General features: G+C 46.9%; 1 protein-coding gene across 8 annotated transcripts in view; it reads left to right on the plus strand.

Annotated features, from left to right (window-relative positions):
- Window positions 1–2,500: 2,500 nt before the first annotated feature.
- PRRC2B (proline rich coiled-coil 2B) overlaps window positions 2,501–21,058 on the plus strand; it is a 45,735-nt gene continuing 27,177 nt past the window's right edge. For 5 of the 8 annotated variants that reach the window (XM_027687988.1, XM_027687995.1, XM_027687993.1 and 2 more), the window contains exons 1-5: window positions 2,501–2,639; window positions 16,156–16,323; window positions 17,266–17,443; window positions 17,635–17,737; window positions 18,689–18,761. In XM_027687988.1, the coding sequence (XP_027543789.1) occupies window positions 16,209–16,323; window positions 17,266–17,443; window positions 17,635–17,737; window positions 18,689–18,761 (469 nt within the window). In that variant the 5' untranslated portion in view covers window positions 2,501–2,639; window positions 16,156–16,208. Of the gene's footprint in view, window positions 2,688–16,155; window positions 16,324–17,265; window positions 17,444–17,634; window positions 17,738–18,688; window positions 18,762–21,058 lie in introns of all 8 variants that reach the window. The other 3 variants (XM_027687991.1, XM_027687989.1, XM_027687992.1) reach the window with 3 other exon arrangements.

A 21,058-nucleotide genomic window follows, 5' to 3' on the forward strand; every position in this document is an offset into this window, starting at 1 on the left:
TGGAAGTGTGGCTGACCTGTAACTGCTCTCATGGAGGATAAGGAGGTTTGTATGGGCAGGAAGCAAGTGTAGAAGAACTATTTGTGTGTACTTGTCTGACTGATGAAGGAAGAAAAACTAAATGCACCAGACTAATGAGTGCCCAGTGAGTTGGGAGAGCAGGAGTTTGGTAATGTCAGGAAGGAGGGTGGGCTCCTATAAGGAAAGAAGTGGAGGGCACTGGCCTCCTGTCCCTAGTCAAGAAAAAGGCACTGCTGGAAAGATGAGATGAAACACCAAAAGGGGCAGGAGTAGTGTAATGCTTTGATATCTAGAAAGGGAGAGGATCTGACAGCCAGATGATGGTTTTCAGCGGCGCTGGTGCATCTCTTGGTAGCTCAGTGCCTGGCAACTTCAATAGCAGCGCAGATCAACTGTAGGAACACCACATATGGTCCAAAAAGCTGTTCATGCATTTCCTCCCTCTGCCTTACTCTTGATGACTGTTTGAGATCAGACACATTTCTCATGAGCAGTGATCCAGGTGCCTGGCCTTACACTGTTCTTGTAACCTGGAGAGAGGTGGGAACTTTTCTTTCTGCAGCATTTCCTACGCCAGGGAAATGTGCTGCAAAATCCCTCTAAAGCCACCTTCCCTTCATGGGCAAGGACATGGGATGACAGCACATGACTGGTGACCCATAAATAAGATAATGAGTGTATTTACATGAGGCCAGCAGTTGCCCAGGTGCTTGTCCCATATATATTATACACCATTTTTGTGAACTGTTGGACAGTCCCTAAGAAATAAATGCATGTGTACCTGCATTTTGTCTGGTCTTTTGTCACCAAATGTCACACTGACAGACACCTGTGTGTGTGTTACAGGACAGGGAAGGAGAATTAAAGGGAGGCTGCTCTGTCCTTGTGTCCAAGGAGACCACATCTTCCAAGCTATAAAAGATTCCCTGGGCAGAGGAACTGCACTTTGCAGCAACTTTTACAACACTGTCTTTAGTGCCAATTTCTTGCCAGCACTGCTGCTGCCATTGTGTTGACCTGAAGCTCTTTTCATCTGGAGCAGGGGCTGTATTTGCCTGTGAGGATACTGGTATTTTATGGCTCTGTAGAATGTCTTGGAAGAGGAGTGATTGCCTTGCTCTACTACATTAATTTCCATCATCCTTAATGACAGAACAAATTAAAAGATATTTCTGGACTGAAGTCCTTCCAAGGGGCAGCTCTTCCTTTGAACCTGCTGCCCATGAAACCAGGGGAGAACACCAGGCAGCCTTTGCTGGAGTTTTCTGGTCCCACTCAGGCTGGACAGAAATCCCCACAGGCCTGTTGTCACCCAGTGTCCCTGACATCACCCCATGGCTCTCACCGGGGTCACCAAAACATGAGGGAAAAGGCTCTGGTACCCCTTTGGAGACAGCCCCAGGTGCCTCAAGTTGGAGTGGTTGTAGGGACTACATATAACTATATATATAACACCTATAAAACTATAGGCTATATGTCATTATGGAAACCCCGACAGTGATGATCTCAGGGTCTCCTCCAGCACTGTGGAGCCTGAGCAAGGTGGCTGTTGGGTGGAATATCTCCAGTGAGGAGACTCCACACCCTCTCGGGGCAGGATGTTCCTGTGCACAGTCACTGCACAGTGAAGAAGTTCTTCCTTATGTTCAGGTGGAGCTTCCTAGGCATCGGTTTCTGCCCATTGCCTCATGGCCTTGGGGTTGGCACTACAAAGCAGAGCCCGGCTCCATCTTCTTGGCACCCCCCTTGAGATGTTTATACACATTAATGTGGTCTTTTCTTGAGGCTGAACAGCCCCAGCTCCCTCAGTCTTTCCTCATATGAGAGATGCTCCAGTCCCACAGTCATCCTCGATGTCCTCTGCTGGCCCTGCTCCAGGAGCTCTCTATCTCTGAGGGGAGCTTGCAGAATCACAGAGTCATTAGTGTTGGAAGGGACCTCTGGTGATCATCTGGTCCAATCTCCCTGCCCACGCAGGGTCACCTGCAGCAGGGGACACAGGAACACGTCCAGGTGCGTTTTGAATGTCTCCGGAGAAGGAGACTCCACGCCCTCCCTGGGCAGCCTGTTCCAGTGCTCTGCCACCCTCAACATAAAAAAATTCTTTCTCGTATTGAGGTGAAACTCCTTGTGGTTTAGTTTATGGCCATTGCTCCTCATCCTGGGTACTGCTGGAAAGAGTCTGGCACCATCCTCTGACACTCTGAGGTACTTGTATGCACTAATGAGTCTTCTCCAGACTAGCCAGACCAGCTCCCTCAGAGAGATGCTCCAGACCCCTCACCACCTTCATGCCCGCCGCTGGCCCGGCTCCAGCAGCCCCTCGTCCCCGGGGAAGCTCCCGCTCCCTCCTCCTCCTCCTCCTCCCGCTCCATGTCGCGCCGCCCCTGCGGTGCCGGCGGGGCCCTGCAGGCGGCGCTGGTCGCGGGCCGGGCCGGGCCGCGGGGAGGAGGAGGAGGAGAAGGAGGAGGAGGAGGAGGAGGAGGCAGCGAGTGCCCGGATCGGCCGCAGCCGCCGCCGCCGCCCCGCGCAATCCGCCGCCATCCGCCGCGCCCCGCGCCCATCGCTCCCCCGCACCCGGCTCCGCAGGCACCCCCGGCTCCCCGCCACCACCACAGGTGGGTATCGGGGGCCGGCGGCGGCGGCGGCCGCGGATATTCGGGGCGGTGAGTGGGGCCGGGGGGAGGGAGGGGAGAGGAGAAGAGAGGAGGGAGGGGAAGGGAGAGGGAAGGTGGGACGAGGCAGCGCTAAAATGGAGCCGGGGCCAGCGGCTGCGGCACCCCGCGGCCTGCTCGCCTCGGGCCGGCTGCGGGGGGACCCCCGCGGTTTGTGGCCGGGGTAGCCGCCGGTGGTTGTTGTGCGGGGCCTGCCCGGGCCCATCCCCGGCGGGATCCCCATCCTCGGGGCCCCTTGTCCGGGCTCCAGCCCCCCGGGCCCGGGGGGGCCGCGCTGGCCGAGCCGCCCCCGCCCCGCTCAGCAGCCGGGCCGGGGGGTCCCCGCCGCAAAGGCGGCTTGTTTTTCTTGGTCGTCTGGAGTGTGACACAAAGATATTTTTGTCGCGCCGTGTGTGTGTGTGTGTCTCAGCAAAACAAGGAGGGGGGGGGGTGGCATCCAGAAGGCTCGGCCGGTTTGTTATTGTGCGGGAGCTACAAAAGGGCTGCTGAGGCCGAAATGCGGCTGGGCCGGGGGGGGGGGGGGGGAGCGAGGATGGAGTTTGTGCGCTGGGCCAGCTGGTTCGGTAGGTTTGAAAAGATGTTTTAGGGTTATTTTTTTGTACAGGAAGGAGTTTTTTCGTCTCTCTGTGAGAGCAGCTGTGCCCCCCTAATGCGGGTCCCGGGACATGTGCTGAGCATCTTCATGGGGGGGTGGTTTTAGTCGTGTTGGTTGTGACAAAAAACCCCCTGATCTCCCAAGTCAGAGCTGCCGAAAGCGGTTTGAATGAGCTGGGAGTTGTGGGGTTTGTAAGGAAAGTTGTTTTGTTTTGTTTCAGTCTTCTGAACGTGCAAAGGGTGAGATACTCACTGAGTATCAGCTCATGAAATGTTTGTATATTGATGTTAATGGTGTTTGGGGTGATAAGGTAAAATAAACATGGATGTTCAGGACTTTGGTAATTTTGTTTCTTTCTAGGAACGGGTATAAAGTATAAGCACATTGCAGTGTCTACATCCTCTGCTTAGGGGGAAGGCATCCCACCCTTCCAGCACTGAATCCAGGTTAATAGAGGAAGTTTTGTTTGGCTTAAGCCTTGTCTTGAAAAGATGCAAGTGAGGCCTCCACTGGAATGGGCCCTTCCATGGTGTATAAATAGCTGGTCCCTGCCTTGAGCCCAAGTTTGGAGAATCAGCTTCTGATGAGTAGGTTTTTCAGATATAAACTGGCAGACTTACCTGCCTTTTCCATGTTCATTTGCCACTGGGGTAGTTAAATCCCAGCGTCCTAAAACCTAGTCCTCTAGGGACTGAGGAGTAAAGTCACCTGGAAGAGGTAGGGAGGCCTAGACCATATCCTGAAAGTGGAATTTAGGGAGAGGATGGAAAGTGATGTTTTCAGGATTTCTGACTGAAAAGATTAAATAGTTACCTGCCTTTTTGCACTCTAAATGAAACATTGTAGATGGGCCTGGGTGTTATCAGGAGTTCATCAGGAGATTTTTGTGGGTTCATCATAGGTGATGCTGCTTCTTTCAGGTCTCTAGCTTAAGAAGTTCTTAAGTTCTTCGTAGTTAAGAGTATTTTGGGTGGTACGATAAACAAGACCTCTCCCATATGACCTCTTTGAAATGGTCTAGTGTTTTGCTTGTTACAGTTAAAAAGTTAAGATTAAAAATCATACTTGGACAAATCACAAATATTATGGGAGGTTGCTTCTTTGTTTCTGTTAGTTTTGGGTTTTTTAATTACACATTTCCTCAAGCCAGTGTGATTACATCTGCTGTTAGCTGTATTTTGATTTTGTGCTTAATTTGATAAGTACCTTGAGTGCAAGTTGATTCTTTTTTTTGTTTGTTTGTTTGTTAGACTGGTCTGCTTTTCTGCACAGCCTGAGTAAACTAGATATCTATCACATGTTTGAGGCTGCTTTCAGCAGTTTTCACTGTTAAGAAGATGTATTTTTACATGACTTGATAGATACCTTTCTTAAAAAAAGGTAAAGAAAGTAAACCATGTGTTTGATACAGGTTTCCAAAGTTGTCATTATAAAGTGCCTTGGTGCCTTGTTTTTTTCTAAATTTGGAGAATTTTATTTTGGTCTTAGAGTGCATTTTTTTTAAATGAACTCTGAGCTTTTTTTTTTTTATTTTTCTGTGTGTGCATAAGAGCTTAAAAGGGCAAATCAGCAAACTGGCTGAAAGAGGAAAAGTAAGTAAATGCTCCATACAAGTGCTGGAAAGGAGATGCAGGGCTTAAAAGTATTTTTGTTTCAATAAATATGAGTAATGTTCCCAAATATTTTTTTATTAAAATTATTTCGCTTTATAATGACATCTTAATAAAGCCTTTTAATAAAGCTTTGTGTAAAACCTAACTTCAAAGGCTAATTTATTGAAACAACCTCCTAAAGGTAGGGGTGGCATTAGAGTCTGTGTTTGTCTAACAGAGCTGGTACCTGAGTGATGGTGTAAAGACAGACAATCCTCAGTGTGTGTGGCAGGGGTGGTTTCAGAGCACCTGATGGTTGTACCACACCTTTCTTGTCCTGCTGGGATCACACCTGAGGTGTGGCTGGGGAAAACAAGGACCCTGGTGCTGCTCTGGTTTGCCTGAGCTGTGCAGTGCAGCCTGTTGGATGATCCATTACAGAATTACCTGCCCGTTCAAGATTCAAGTGTTGGTTGTTCAGGGCCTTCATTGTGCTCACCTGACTAATTGGAAGTATTTATGGTTGAGCTGGGCTAACTTTAAGTGCTGCTGCACTGAAAATAATAGTGAGCCTTTTTTTAATTATTTTTTTTCTTTTATGATGGTAGTCTAGAAAGAAATTGTGCTGCAGAGGCATTTCCACTTGTAATGGTGGGAGTTTTTTTCTCTTGTTGGAGAAATAGAAGCAAAATGAACAGGAGAAAGTTAGTGATACAGAATGGTGACTTCAGGGAAGGGAGGAAGAGGGTTTATTCCAAGGGCTGGACCTCTCTGGTCATCCGTGTTCCTCATTACTACATTCCTCATTTATTCTGCAGCTTGGCACTGAGCTGTTTTCTCAGTATCAGGCCTTGCTCTTAAGCTGATCATGCCTTGTAAGTGGGTTTTGTTTTTCATGTGGCACTGACTCATTCTCCTAAGAGGTCGATAATTTCACAGCTCCTTATCACTGGTTTGTCATTTGAAACAGAAGAAATACAACTGTGGGTCTCTCAGGTATCAGACAACGAGGTGAGAGCACAGAGACCAGGTAAAGGCTGGGCAGCTGCAGCTCTCCATTGCAGAGCAGCTTTTTCTGATGTCTAAAATTAAGTGATTTTGTTATCAAAGTCATGAGAGTGCTCGTGGAAAGCACCTTCTGAAGGGGGTTTTGCACGCATTTGGGTTGGTTAAAGAGTTGGTCTTTCCCACACGAAGATAAAATAAAGCAGGAGGTTATATTATAATATTCAGCCTCACTGAAATGTAACATTGACTCATGTTCTGTTAGTAACTTGTACTAGAATTTAGGATGTTCTCTGCATACACATTTGCTTCCTGCACAGAAGTAACAGAAGTTGGAGCTTCTGAGCTGTTTATTTTGGAGCAGAGCTGTTCAGATGTGTATGGCTGTAAATCCTGGTCTGGTTTTTTGTCTGGGAGCGTTTGGACTTCCACAACTGAAGTGGACTGGAGGCTGCTCTAGTAGCCCTGGTTTGTTTTGTGTTTACCTGTGGCATTGGTTGGTTGTGAAGCTGCTTGACTTGCAGTGCTGTGAGGTCTGTGGGGACAGAAGGTGCTTTTGAGATTTTATAAGGTGTATATGCAGTTCTGCAGTACTTGCGCCCAAATTCAGTGTCTGTGTTTTGGTTCTGAACTCTTGAATTTTTCAGGAAAGTTTTGATAAGCTGGAAGGGGCGAGAGAGCTGTTACACCTTTAAGAGACTAGAGGTATGAATTTGGGGAGGACTGATGAAAACAATCGTAGCTTGAGTGAAAGGGAAGAGATAATGGCCAGGTTTGAAATGTGGAAACGTGATGGAGGAGGTGAAGGTGAGCCTGGTGTAAATGTGAAGAAATACAGGAAAAATAACCAGGAAGAAAGCAAAGACTTGCTAACAGGCCCCTAGGATCTGACTAAGAGGACCACTCTGTTGGGCTGTAGTACTTCAGATGTCTGCCAGGCTTCAATTAGCTGTTGGGAGCAGCCTCAACAGCCTTTGGATTTCAGGTGGGTGGCGCTTAAGAGGAGTAAACTACCTAGTATTTGTGGAGTTAGCACCCTTAAGGAAGAGATTTGGTGGAGGAACCCTTCCTGGGTAGCCATTGAGACATTTAGGCAGGAGTTGTAGTGCTGGTGCTCCAAGCACTGAATACAGACAGATTTGAAGAGCTTGCATTGGGACTTTGCCTCCCCCAGGCACTTCTTGTGTGGGAATATAGCGTTTTGGTTGTTGTTTTTTTTTTTTTTTTGCAAGAGTTCTGCTGTGGGGTAAGTTCTTCAGCTCTTCCTACCTGTATGTGGGCTGGGAGGTTGTACAGAAGCCTTGAGTGATCTTGTTCAGCATTGGGAGTGGGCTGTGAAGCAGGCAGGGGAGTAGGGACATGTTCAAGAGATGTTTCTTCATGGCTACAATAGTATGAAATATGGTTTTATTGAAATAACCAAAGAATCGAGTTCCCACCTAGCAATTGAAGCTTCAAGAGCTGTCATTCAGAAATGGATTCATGAGATCTTGAATGTTGGTATGGTGTTGGTGTTCTGCATCAACAACACTAGAGCAAAGTGTTGCCTCTAGTGACGCCTGTGATCCTGTTGCAGCAAAAGCAGTGGATGGGATGGCTCATTTAGGAGGTGTTTGCAGCATTCCCCATCCCAGCATGCAGAGACCTGCTCCTCCAGAACTCCTCTGGAGCAGGGCTTCATGCTGCTGCTGGCCCCACAGCATCATGAAGGCAGGCAGTGTGATTCAGAGCGTGGTTTTCAACCCCAGAAAGTGGGAGATGAAGGCTCTATTTCTTGCTCTGCTGCTTAGCAGAGCTGCAGAGTTCTGTGGTGTCGTTTTCCTATCTGGAAGATGAAGTGATGACGCTTACACACCTTGTCAGTTATGCACTGTAAATATCTATGTAAATTAAAGCATCTGTGAAATGTTTTCACTTCCTGTCTGGCTCGGGGTAGTCCAGATGTCCTGGGCATAGCCCGGGTTACTGAGCTCTCCAGAAGAGCTAAAGCTTCCTAAAGATGTCTAAAGCTCCTTTCTTCAGAGGACTGAATCACACTGCTGTAAGGTGCTTTCTTACCACTTTGTCCCTCTGTCCCTTTCCCATCAGATTCCTGTTAGCGTCCTTGGCATTCATTCGTGGTGCAAATGGCTTCTATGAATAGGCTTCCTGCAAGGAGAATTGCTGTGCAATGCTGCATTGCCCGGGTGCTGTTAAAATCGGGGAACCCGGAGGAAGACTTGCTTGGAAGCTTCAGTATCTGCAGTGTTTATGAACTGCAGGCTTGTCTGGACTGCTTGACATCTTATTAATGGTTTGAACCGGCTGCATCAGTCCTGATGGCTGTGGGAATTGGGAGAAATCTGATAGAGAAAGAGCTATTCAGCTCTTGCCAGGGCAGCTTTGTACCCTGCAGCGAGTACCTGCCAGAGGAGCTCCCAGCAGCGCCCTGGGGAGGAACAGGACTGGAGGGATCTGCTCAGCAGGGGTGTACAGGAACCTCTGCCTTGCCTGGGCAAGAGGGATTGGCATTTACGACCTGCTGATGAATAGCACTGGCTTTTATCTCTTCATAAAGATAACCCTCTGTGCCTAACCTGAGTGGGAGCTGAGGCCCTGAAGTCAGCAGGCAGCCTCAGAGTGCAGAGAGGTGAGCAGAGCCCAGATTTGGTAGTGAGGCCCATCGGGGACAAGGTAAACATCCACCTCCCTGTTCCAGTGTGATGCTTCCTGAGACTGCAGAGAAAACAGAGCAGCTTACTCAACAGCTGATGGCATTTGTGTGGAAAGAGCTGTATCTGTTCCTGAAAAAAGGACTGTTTAACCCAAAGGACTGCCAGCTTTGCTCTGATTTCATCTCTTGGAGCTGTGACATCTCTGATTTCCTCTCTGGTTGTTTGCTGTAAAATTTATGTTCACTTCTGAGAGACAGAATAAGTTGCTGAGCTTGGGACCAGGTGAAGGATTTGTGAAATGTTTGACAGAGAATCATTCTTCCAGTGGCCAGTTGTGGCCTTGGCTGTGTAGGGCTGTGTAGGGTGAGCTGTGTCTCATGGTTTGGAGGCTCAAGTTTGGGTTCTGGAGCTGGCAGCACATTGGTGTTTCACCTGTGCTACTCTTGCTGTATCTCACCTGGGTTGTGTGGGTATTGTTGCTGTGATGACTTCTAAAAGTCTGTGTGGCAGAAGTGTCAGGGCCAAGGGAATTTCATGACCTTAACATGCAGTGGTGCTTATTTTTAGTGATGGAAGAGTTTCTGCCTTCACCTATCAGAGTTAAGGCCTGGTGCAATGGCCTGGGAACAGTTTGTGCTTTTGTGGGTGCCTTCTGCCCTCGTGGGCTCCTCTGAAGCAGTGGGCAGGATTGGGTGCACTTCTGTGCCAGTGGACAGCCTCTTCCACTGGAAGAGGCTGTTCTGGACATGGCAGGTGCTGCTGCAGTGCATTCCTTCCTCGTTTGATTCACGTTTGCAACTTCTCCTTTGTGATCGAGAGCTGCATTTTCTCTGAGGGTCTTGGCATGGAGATTTGGTGGCTGGGGTAGGGACCTGAGCTCTGAGACTTCTTACTCTGTGTGGTGTTAGTTAAGCAAACTGTTCCTCTGCCTTGGTTACCCAGCCTGTAAAATAGGACTGGTAGTACCAGCCCTGTTACCCATCAGGAGATCCCTACCAGCTACTCACAGTCTGTTGCTGTTGCTCAGATACCTAAATGCCCAATTTACCTTACAGTTCAACTGAATGTTGCCAGGAGCTTTCTGAACAAGTTTTGCCAACAGAGCATTATGCCAGGTATTCCTTTAGTATTTGGATTTAAACTGCTCACTTGTGATCAGCTTCCTTGCTCTGGCATTAAGGGAGCAGGATGTTGTGTCTGTGTGTTCCCTCTGGACATTCACATCTCAGAGGAACCGGAGCAGGGCAGAGTGGAAGGCAGAATCACTTTGGAGGCTGTGGGTAGTGTGTTTTCAGCTCTGGGCCTTGCTTGTGGAAGAACCAGAACTAAAGTACGACTTAAGTAAAAAACTTTAGATTTACACTTGAATATGAGCCTTGTTGGGCAGGCAGTTCACAGAGATCATGAGGTTGCTTCCCTTTCCTCTTGTGCCAGAGGGGTTGAGATATGGATCTTTTGGAGGCCACAGGTGGTTCTTGCTGAACTGAACTGCTCTGTCCTCCCTGGGTTTTGCCTCTGAAATGTGAAACAGCAAAGAAATAGGCTCCTTTATTTCCGTTGTGTCTTGTTGCAGAAGTACCTGCCAGGAGGTCAGGAAGTCAGAGCCTGATGGTCCTGCCTTGTTTAATGTCTTCACAGCCTGGATGAGGGGGCAGGGAGTGTAATGTTGGTAGCTGGTGCCTGCAGGTTGTTCCATGAGATACCTTCCTGCTTCCCTGCAGCATTCAGCTCTTGATTCTGAGGGATGATAAGAAAGCCCTGCAGCACTTCCTCTTGGGTTGGAGAGAAGGTTATACTTTCCTGACAAGCTGGCACGAGCGGGTCAGTTCCTCCTTTACAGCATGATGGGGCAGATGGAAAGGAAACTGGCCCTGTTTCTCTGGAGGGCTGTTGTAGAGAGGCACTCCTTTCAAGGAAAGGATTAACTGCACACCTTTGGTTTTCTGTTGCTTGAAAAGGAGGGGGAGTTTCATGAGCACAGGATCTCACAAGTACTTTCTGTGGGCTGTGGACCAGCTTTCTGATGGGATTTTTTTTTGCTCTGTGCCATAGTCTTGCATACTCAGGATGAACTATTTCTTTGTCTGCATCCTCAATTACTGGAGGTCAGGGCTCCTTTCCAGGGTGTGGCATTGTCTGTCCAGCCGGCACAGAAAGGACCACAGAACTCGTTAATGTTTTTGTGTAAATACAATTGAGCTATTCTCCAGACCCCAATCTGCTTTATCTGTTTTACAGTAAGTTACAATTCCACCCTTTCTGGTTGCCTTTCTCTGCCTGCCTTCCCAGCACTGGAAAAGCTGCTCAGCAGAGAGGTGAAGCTTCTGTATTTTACAGGCCAGACCTGAGATTGCAAAGATCTGTTTTCTCTAGAGCTGTGCAGTGATTTACTGACAGTAGTTGTGATTCCCAACCTGTTGGTCCGTTTAGAAGAGGGGGCAGCAGGTGAGCTTGGTGAAGACAGAACTGAGAAAATGAGGTCGTGTTACAGGACATGCCCTTTCTGTCTCCCCTGTCATGTTTTATCTCTGCCTGTAGAGCCCCACAGCACAGAGTTAATGATAGATCCACTGTCCAGAAGGCTCTGCCTCTCCTCTTCATGGTCCTGCTCTGTGCCTCAAATCCCAGGAGGCTTGGCACAGAGAGAGGTCTGATGATGGGGCTGGACAGCAGGCAAGCCTGGCAGACAAGCTCCAACCTCCAGTACTACTTGGCTAACAACATATCTCTGCAATAAATCATGGGAGATGTGATCCTGGTCTCCCACTCCCTGTTTTTACAGGAGACAGGGTTCATGGGAAATGCAGAGAGAAGCTGGAATTGTGCAGGATTAAAGGAACTGGTGCCATCAAATATATCTATTGAGCTTGTGAATCAGGAGTGATGGGGTGTTTATCTCTTCTCTGCACTGCAGACTCCTGACTTGCTTCTCCCTATCTGGCAGGATTTGGTGCCGTTTTCTGGCACCACATTTGGTGCTACATCCAGATCTTGGCAGGTCCTTTTTCAGGTGTACCAGCAAATCTTGGCAGCTCCCTCTGGAAATAATTCAATAGAATGACAGTGAGCAGTTTCTTGTGGCTTAGACTCTTGCTGCAGCCTCTGCCTGCTGCACAGCTCTTCTGATTGATCCTGTTGGCTTTGTGCTTGTATGCTGATATTCTCCTGTTGCTCCCCTCCTTATTAAGCTATCTCTCCTGGGAACTGAGTGCTCATCTGGTCCCTTCCCTGCTAGGCTGATGATCCATGCCTGGCCCAGACAGGGCTTCTAAAGGATATTAGTGCATCTGAACCAAGCCCCTGGGCAGGTGATCACACTGTTTCACCAAAGCCCTTGCAAGGGGAGCCAGTGGTATCTTTCATCGCTGAGGCAGGTGGTGAATGTTTCACAAATAGGTGGTTCTTGGTGGGACAGGTTCCAGGAGAAGTAGTGGTATTTCTCTGTTGACAGATAAATGTTGAGCTCTGGAAGTATCAGCAAAAATGACTGTGGGTATTTAAAGAAGAATGATCACCACTAATCTCCTGTAAAACTATACTGTGTTTTTTAAAAGGTTTCATGTTACTAGTATCATGTATTTCAGTTTAGCAGTATATTTCAGTTTAACATCAACATCAACTCCAAACACTTCTCTCTTCTGAAAGTACTGTTCAGCTTTTCCAACCTGTGAGTTTCTGAACAATTTGTATAAAGTTTCAGGTCAAAAATCATCCTGCTTGTGGAGAAAAGCCTTTTCACTGTTAATCTCCATCCTGGTGCTTTGTTTTGTGTTGGTGACTGCTGCTGTGAAGTGAGCAAGGACTGAAGGTCTGCAGTAGTCTTGGATCCTTTGCCCCAGTGATTGTGCTCGATGTAGAGCTCAGTGGTGTGCGAGCAGCTGAAGTGATTCCTTCCAGTGTGTGTTACCTTTCAGAAGTCTGTTTGCCCTGCTCAGCTAAGGCTGGCTGACTTCCAGGTACTCCAGCTCCATTGAAGTCTTGTGAATAAAACACCAGCAGCCCAGCCTCCTGCATACATAGATTTACAAAGAGCTTTGCAGACAATCCTGTTTGTCAGGAGTCTCTCCCTTTGTCCGTATTTTCAGCTCGGGGGTTTCCAGTTGTTACCAGTGCCAGTAACTCGAGGTTTTCACAGGGTTTTTTTTGCAGGACAGGCTTGGTAGATCCCTGCTGTAGCTCCAAGACTTACATACTTATTAATCTAATGTTTTTAAGGCATTAAAATGTCAGTGTTGCTCTCTGGATTAGAACATACCCCTTCAAAAGGCAGTTAGACAGGGTCAGTACCCAAACATCAGATCCAGGGCAACATGAAGTGGACACGAAGACGTGGGAACAGTGGAGCTCTCTGCCCAGGAAGTGGTTCTGGTGCAGTTATTTGTACCCTGGGGTCTCTAATGGAACTGGTCATACTGCAGTATTTTGTGATTCCTCTGAGACATTCAGTATTTTGCACTCTGGTGCTGTCCCTTGGTATAGCAGGAGACGTTGCTAGTCCTGCGAATGGGAAGAGCTAAGCTGTATAGTAAAGCTGATAGCAAACTTTCCCCAGAAGAGCTCTATAAACCCAGAGAGAAACCTTGCAGAAATGCTGGGGATTGATTTATTTTTGATTTCTCTGTAATGGGATATTGCTTTCTTCAGGGTCAGCTCTCGGGCACAGGAACCCTGAGCACAGGTCAACGGCTCTGCCGGGGCTGTCAGTATTCAGTTGTCAGCATTGGCATGTGCCTTGTGGTTCCATGCTCTCCTAATAAGGAGCATGCAGGCAGGCAGGTCAGTTGTAAATGAACTCGATTTTTATCAGAAATGGCTGTGCTCTGCAAGACTAGAAGGCCTATATGATCCCTGCCTGGATTCCCTGCGTGACTGTGTGATGGGGAGATAGTCGATAGTCGAATATCATGCCAGCCTTGGGAGGCTCTGTGGCCTCTCTGCAGTGCTGTGGGTGACCTGGGTGCCAAGTGATTCCACTGGCCAGTACACCCCTGGGTCTGCAGCTGGCAGGAGGGATGGGCAGCAGGGTCCTGCCTGGGCTCTGATCTGGCTCAGTGCTGTATGGAATTTGCTTCACCTCTCCATGGACTCGCTTCCCCCTTTGGAGCACACACACACACACCACACAGACAAAGCTGTGTTTCACATTCAGCTTCAAAGCATTGAAGGAGTTCAAAGTAAATCTCATTTATCCAGACAGCAGTTGTGGCTGTCCCAGAAAGTTTGACAAGGGGCTTTATCCCGACGTGTCCCCAGCTCTTCTGTTCTGAAGTGGTTGTTTATTCCTCCCTCATCCTTTTAATGATATAAGATGTAATCAAGAGGCAGCTGAGACCCGGTTACATAACTGTTGTCAGGGTTTCTCTTTGGCAGCGTGGCCCTGTGTGCTGTTTGCACACTGACTTTCAGGAACTGAGGGATTTTCTGTTAACCAGATAACTCCTGAACCTGATGTGCTAGGTGGTTTGTTGTTGTTGGGGTTTTTTAAATACCTGCTAATATTAATCTGGTTTAAGTTTTCTAAACCTCAACCTGGATTTTATTAGTTTTATTGTGAGGTTGGTACAAGATTGACGTGGTCTGTATAGACCCCAAGCCAGACTCCCTCTGCAAGGCTCAATATACCTGTAAAAGCAGGTGGCTGTGCTCTTGCCAGCACAGCACCCTCTGCTATTCCCTCTGCTCTGGGCCTCCCCACAGTTCTGCCTGTTCAAACAGCTCATTGTTCTCAGTCCAACTTCTGCTTTCTTGCCAAGTTTGTGCTAATCAGTGTGTTTTCTCTCCTTTTCTCTTTTATGCCTGTCCTACTAATAAAATACAGTGCAAATGGCTAAGTGAGGGAGGAGCTGATGTTTTCTTTGGCACATGGCAGCCATCTGAGCAAAGATGGAACCAGACTGAAGCCAAAGATCATTTGCTGCTCAGTAGGCAAAGGTGCCTCAAGGCTTCCAGCCAGCCCTGTTATCTCCATGGGCCTTCATGCTGCAGCTCCCTGTGGTGGTCCAGCAGAGATGCTCTGAGGGGCGTCCTGTGGAGCCTGGTGTTTTTCCTGAGCATCCCATGGATGCTGTTACTGAGTGACAGAAGATTTCCTCTGTCCCTGACCACGCTGCCTTAGCACACAGAGTCCATGGATTCTTGCTCCTGACAGGCCTGATTTAAATCCTGCAATACAAGAACAAACACTGTGTGTTGCCAGGTTTATTGGTCAGACACTTGTCCCCTGGTAGCAGCCTTTAGATGGGCTTTACTTGGCACTGCATTCCCAGTCTGGCTGTATCCAGCATGTTTGCAGTCTGTGCTTTGGTTTGTACATAATGTGTGGTGCACTAATCCTCTTACCTGGAAATCATGTTTGATAAGGCATTGCTGGTGGGAGTTGTACCTCTGGTCAGACACAGTTTCTTTCAGAAAGAGTGATTTCTGTCTGTGTTGGAAAAATGCTTTTATCTGGATGAATTTCAGAAAGTGTAAGGGGTGGGAAGGTCAGATATATATCACATTTTGTTACTTCAACACAGAGTTGAAACCCTAAGATGGGACCTAGCAGATGATATAATAAAACTGCTAGCAGTTTTAGGTTTGAAGTGGAGGCTTTACAACAAGAAATCGGGAAATCTAAATTATGTGTGAAAAGGTTAGATTAAGCTCCTAGATTTGAGAAAATTGAGAACAGAATTATGCTTTAAAAAAAAAAGAAAGAAAGGTCAACTGAAAGTAAGCAAAGTGTCTTTTCTGACATAGAAGTTGATGTGCAGTGTGTGCACTGCACATGTTTCAACTTTGTCCCAGGCTCCAAGAGCCAAAATGTGGAAGTAAAGAGGCTTCCTCATGATGGGTGTTAATCGCAGCATGTTGTGCCAGCAAAGATCAGAGTGAAAAATTAACAAACCCACATCCATTGTGAAAAATATACTTAAAGCTAAAAGTGGTGTTCAAGGTGCCAGCAACAGAGAAATGTGATTTTTTTGGTGAAGTGTTTTCAGGAATCGTAGTAGAAGGGCTGAACCCACAGGCTCAAGAGTCTGAATCTCGTACATAACTCTCTCTCAAGGCCAGCTGACAGGGAAAGGGAATTTGAAGGAAGAATTCTATTGCCTTCAGTTGATGGTATCAAAGCATTAATTGCTGGTATAAGTCATTAGCTGTGGCTGGTGTGGAACCATAATCTAAACATTACAAACCCAACTGCCAGTGCTTCAGTGGGAAACCCAGTGATAAATTCTGTGGTATAAGACATGGTGCTTTTCTGTCATTTATGTTTAGAAATCGTTGTGTTTTGCTGCTTATTGTTAGACTTACTCCTTTAAAGCAAGGACTGTGTTGACCTCTCATGTGTTCTCATACTTAAAGAAGCTCACCTCTTTCAGTGCTGGAGTGGCAGGAAAACATGATGCTGTGAGAAGTGTGTTCCTGCAGTTCTTTTAATTCAGTGCGTGAATCTTAAAGCCCACAAGCTTCTTGTGACTAAAGAGGAGGGAGTTAAAACCCTGTAACTTGATATGTGTGCTCACTGAATATCTGCAGTTCTAGCTGTCATGTGTGCTTTACTTTTTACTTCTCTGTGGCTGAATTATCTGTTTGATGGTGTTCTCCTGGTTCTCTTTCACTAAAAGGCAGATCGGGAGCGGCGCAGAGAAATTTCCTTACTAGATGACATTTCATCGCAATGTCCGATCGTTTGGGGCAAATAACCAAGGGAAAGGATGGGAAAAGCAAGTACTCGACTCTCAGCCTGTTTGATAAGTATAAAGGAAAGTCAATAGAAGCTATCAGAACTACAGGTAAGAAGCATCCTCAGAAAGCTCCTTTTGATATCTTCCCAAGGGTGTTGTTGCAGAGCTCATTCAGGTTGTTGGCCCTGTGGGGGGGGGTGCCCAGTGGGTCACAGCTGGGGTGCAGAGTGTTTGGGCTGGTGTCTAAGCCTGTGTTTCATTAAAACTTCAAGGAAAGTGGCCATGGCACTTTGTGTTGCTCTTATTGTAGAGACATGGAGGAAGGACACAGGACAGCTGGGGGCTGTTGGCCTTTTTGTTTAGCCTGTGTCCTTGCTGCTGAGTGGGCAGGTGGCAAACTTGAGTGAAAGCCTTACCAGGGCCTTAGGCTGTGCCAGGACAGGGCAGTTGAGCTGACTGAAGTGCCTTAAGCTGGTCAGACCTTGTATGAGGATAGTCAAGGACTGAAGGCCACTGGGGGAGAACCTGAGTTGGATTTGCAGTGGAAATGTGACCAGAAATATATGGTGGGGTCAAAAAAATGAACCTTGCCTGGGCTGGCTCTGGATTTGGTGTGAGAATAGAAAACAAAAACCAAAATACCTTCTTAATAAATGTGGTCTCTGGTGGGTAGAGCTGGCAGATCTAGACCTGGAGACTCCTGGATTAGGTTACCAGTTGGTCTTCTAAGAGCTGGACTTGAGTGGCTGTTTCCCCAAGCTTTGAAGGGGTGGTGTTGCTTCTCCTTGGTGAAATGAAAGAGGAGGATTTGCACAGGTAGCTAGAAGACTCTGTGAGCACTTTTCTAGAGGAGAATTATTTCTCCTTCCCTCCCAGTGTGGGAGCTGTTTGCCAGCTGCTCCAACAGACGGTCCTGTGGGAAACGACCTGTGTGTTGACATAGCAGCAGCAGTTCTGTTGGGACTGCACCCAGCCACACAGTATCCTAATTAAGATTACTTATCTGGCAGGATACAGCCCTCTAACCTGCTGCTGTTCCTTTCTCACTAGTTATTCCTAGACATGGCTTACAGAGTCTTGGGAAAGTTGCTGCTGCCCGGCGCATGCCACCTCCTGCAAATTTGCCTAGCTTGAAGTCTGAGAACAAAGGAAACGACCCCAACATCATTATAGTACCCAAGGACGGTACAGGATGGGCAAACAAGCAGGATCAGCCAGACCAAAAGAGGTAGGTGGAATGAATCTGGTAATTTTGTCAGCGCTGCTGTGCTGTGTGTTGGACCCTAGTGATCAGTTCTTTGTTGTCCATGCCAATGTAGAGCCAGTGTTTAAGCTTGATCTTTTAGCAACTGCTATATTGCCAGAGTTGTTTTGTTGCTCTCTTTCCCCTGTGATCTCACCTCTGCTGTCTCTGCTCAGTTCCAGTGCGACGGCTGCACAGCTGCAGGAGTCGCTGCCGCAGCAGGGTTTGCAGAAATCTGTCTCCAATTTACAGAAGCCGACACAGTCAATCAGTCAGGAGGTAGGTGCAGCTGGTCTCTGACTGCCACCCTGCTTCCCCTGTCCCCAGGCAGCCTGGGGGTTTTCTTTAATTGCCTGTGTTGCACAAGTAAGAACAGCTCCTGTATAATCAATTCTTGTGGAATTGACCCTCTTGAGTCCCAAGTTACTGTGCCGTGTTGCAATTAAGAGTATAATTCTGTGTATGTTACCTCTGTGTCTTTCAAATGTGTGCAAAAAGTTTAGTTGAGGTCTAGAAAAAAACCAATTAAAATGTAGGATGGCTGGTTAGCACTTCTAAACTATTTTACTTTGGGTCTAATTCAAGTGTCACATGGTGACAACAGACCCAGTGCTTGCTCCCAGACTTAATAGAAAGAGATCCAGTTATGTGGGAGAAGTCGCCAGTGTCAGGACCTGAAAAAGCTACTAGCAAGTAAGAAGCTGCCCCAGAGAGTGCAGGGACCTGTCCTCTCATGCTGTAGATTTCACACTTTGAGTTTTAAAAAATTTCCCAGCCCTCGAGGTTCAGAGAAATCACAACAGGGGTTATGATTTGTAGAGAATAGTGGTTAATGCATGAGAAGATAGGGTAGCCTTCAAGCTGAGGTGTAGCATGGAACAAACCTAGGAGATTGAGAGAGACCATTTGGGTAAATGCAGCAGAACAAAGGGAAAACCTGATTAGAGTGAGGTAAACAAGAGAAGTGGTTTGAGTTGGTGAAGATGAGCTGAGGAGACATTAGGGCAGAGAAGAGGATTTTTGCTGTAGCACTGTAGTACACTGGAGTGGGGAACAGCTGACTTTAGCCCCAACAAGATGCTGGGGAGACCTGGGGTATTGAGTGGTATCCAGTGGGTGATCTAGAGGTCTGAAAAATAGGAGGTGCCAGCCAGGAAATGAGAAACAGTCGTGAAACTTTGCTGATCTGTGGGTGTTGGGGTTTCTTTGTTTGCTTTGTTTTGTTTTCAGAGTACAAATTCAGTGCCAGGTGGACCAAAGTCATGGGCACAGCTGAATGGAAAGCCAGCAGGACAAGAAGGTGGTGAGTATGATAAGCAGAAATGGAGCTGGGTATGTTCCTGCTTCCCCCAGATAGACATGAGGTGGAGTGGACTCCCCTTTCTTCCTGCCCTCCCTGTCAGACTGGTGCAGAATGGGACACAGATGTCTTGGTTACAGTGCAGAGAGGCCTTATGAGTTTTCTTTTCAATCTGTGTCATGTGTTGCCTGGAAGGATGCAGATGCATCTGCTCAGGTCTGCCACTGCAAGACGTGGCTTGAACAGAATTTGTCTCAGGGCCACATTGAACCAGATTGATTCTTGCTCTTGGGATGCAGCAGGGAGTTCTGGGAGGTGAAGGTTTTGAAGAAAAAGGGAAGCATTTGCCTCCTCATCAGCATCTTCTGTCAGTCCACAGCAGTGTGTAATAAGGGTGAGGAAAACTGAATGAAAGAAGGGAGATTCTCCCTGAGTAACTGTGCTGCTAATGGCTTCTGCTTGACTGAGAATCCTGAAGCAGTGTTAACACCAACTGGGAGTTCAGTTGTCTTCAGATGCATGCATTTCCACGCAGGAGGTGGTTTCCAGCTGCACTGAGTACTGCCATTAAAATCACAGTGAGGATAACAGCTCAGTTCCAGTGTTTTAATGTGAACAGACCTGGAACTGTTCGGTTGTCGAGTGAAATTGCAGAGAGATGTGAAAGAACTGAGAGAGCTGCTGATTGCAGAAACAGAAGGGACAAGTTTACCCTTAATTAAATAAGGCCCTTAATGAGAGGATGTTTCTCAAAGGCCAAATGTTAAAGCAGAGACTTGTGTTTGCCTGAGGTTAGTGGCCAGTGCAAAGACTGTCTTCTTTGCTTAATTGGTACTTTTCCTGTACAGTCATTTTGAAATCTGATAATCTTAACAGTGTTATTAAAGATTTTTTGAAAACTCATTCTAGGTCACACTTACCAATATAGAGTTCTCAACCCAAGAAAACAGTTGCATATGTGGCTAAGAGCAGCTTAATTAGAAGGTAATTGAATCACAAAAGCATCAGAAATGTGGCTGAAAGGACTTCTTTGGCCATCCCATGCTCACACCTCTTCTCCAGTGGCTTTGAATAGTTGCTTTTCCTTCTAAGCTAATACAGCAGTTTCTAATATTATGGACAAAGAGGAGAGTCTCTTGCTTTTTGCTCTTTTTAAGTCTTACAGCTGTAAAATCTTTTTTGGAGGGAGTTTCTTGAAAGACACTTACCTGTGCCATTCTAGCTCGGTAGAACAACACATTTGAAATCAGAACTCGCAGCACTTCTCAATCACTTCGTGGTGTATTTGGGAAATGTTCTTCTCGAGTATTCTCATGTCTCCAAAATAGTTAAAGGTGTTACATGCAGCAGTTGCAGTGTTTTCCCTGGAAATCTCACATGGGAGGTCTTGTGCAGTGTGCAAGTTCCAGAAAGTGGAAGTTACTAAAACCAATCCTTCTTGACTCTTCAGGACAAGGAAGGAGAAAGATAAATGAGACTCTTTTGTCAGGTCTTCAGTACTCACTGCTGATACTTCTAATGTGATAATTCTGAAATGCCCTTTTTAAAGGGAGCGTTGTCCAAGTAACACTAAGAAACAGTTCTCAAAAAAAGCAATTCTTTTAATGTTTAATAGTGCAATAATGCTTGCAATTTCCTTTTATTCAGTGTTGTCTTGCCAACAGATTTAGGAGAACTGTGTTTTGTGTTCCAGTCACTGGCAGATCTTTAGAATTGACAGAAAACTATCATTCTGGGGTGACTGATGACTCAGCAAGACAATTTGCCAATGACTAGAAATGAACCTGGCCTGATCTGACCACTGATCTGCATCTTGAAAATGCTGCAGCAGGGAGGAGAGTGGGGATGGCATGTAACATCCACCCTTCTCTGTGGTCTTTCACTAATATATTGGCAGAAATCTTAACAATAGACTTCCCTGGCAGAGAAACAGAAACAGTCTGAATAGAAATGTCAAGTGCTTGATAGCAGGGTACGATCTTGCAGAATTTATATCTCTGCCTCTATTTGAATTCTGTACTTTACAAAAATAATTGGAAGCTGAGAAGGTTCACTCTGACTTCATTGAATGTGAGAATTTAAATGAAGATCCCAAGTTAAGAGCGTGGGAGTGCTGGGTGAGGACATGTGTTGTCATGTTGGTGACAGTGTCTGAGAGTGTTTGGGATGTGAGCTGAGGTGCCGGTACAATAGTAACTCGGGTTTAAATGTGCCAGAGGCCCAGATTCTCAGGAAACACGTTTCCAGGCTGATCTTGTAAGGGAGTTGAAAGAGTGGAAGGATTTTCTCTGAGTCCCACA

Source organism: Neopelma chrysocephalum, unplaced genomic scaffold, assembly GCF_003984885.1.
Source record: "Neopelma chrysocephalum unplaced genomic scaffold, ASM398488v2 Primary Assembly neopelma1_74, whole genome shotgun sequence".
Classification (NCBI taxonomy): domain Eukaryota; kingdom Metazoa; phylum Chordata; class Aves; order Passeriformes; family Pipridae; genus Neopelma; species Neopelma chrysocephalum.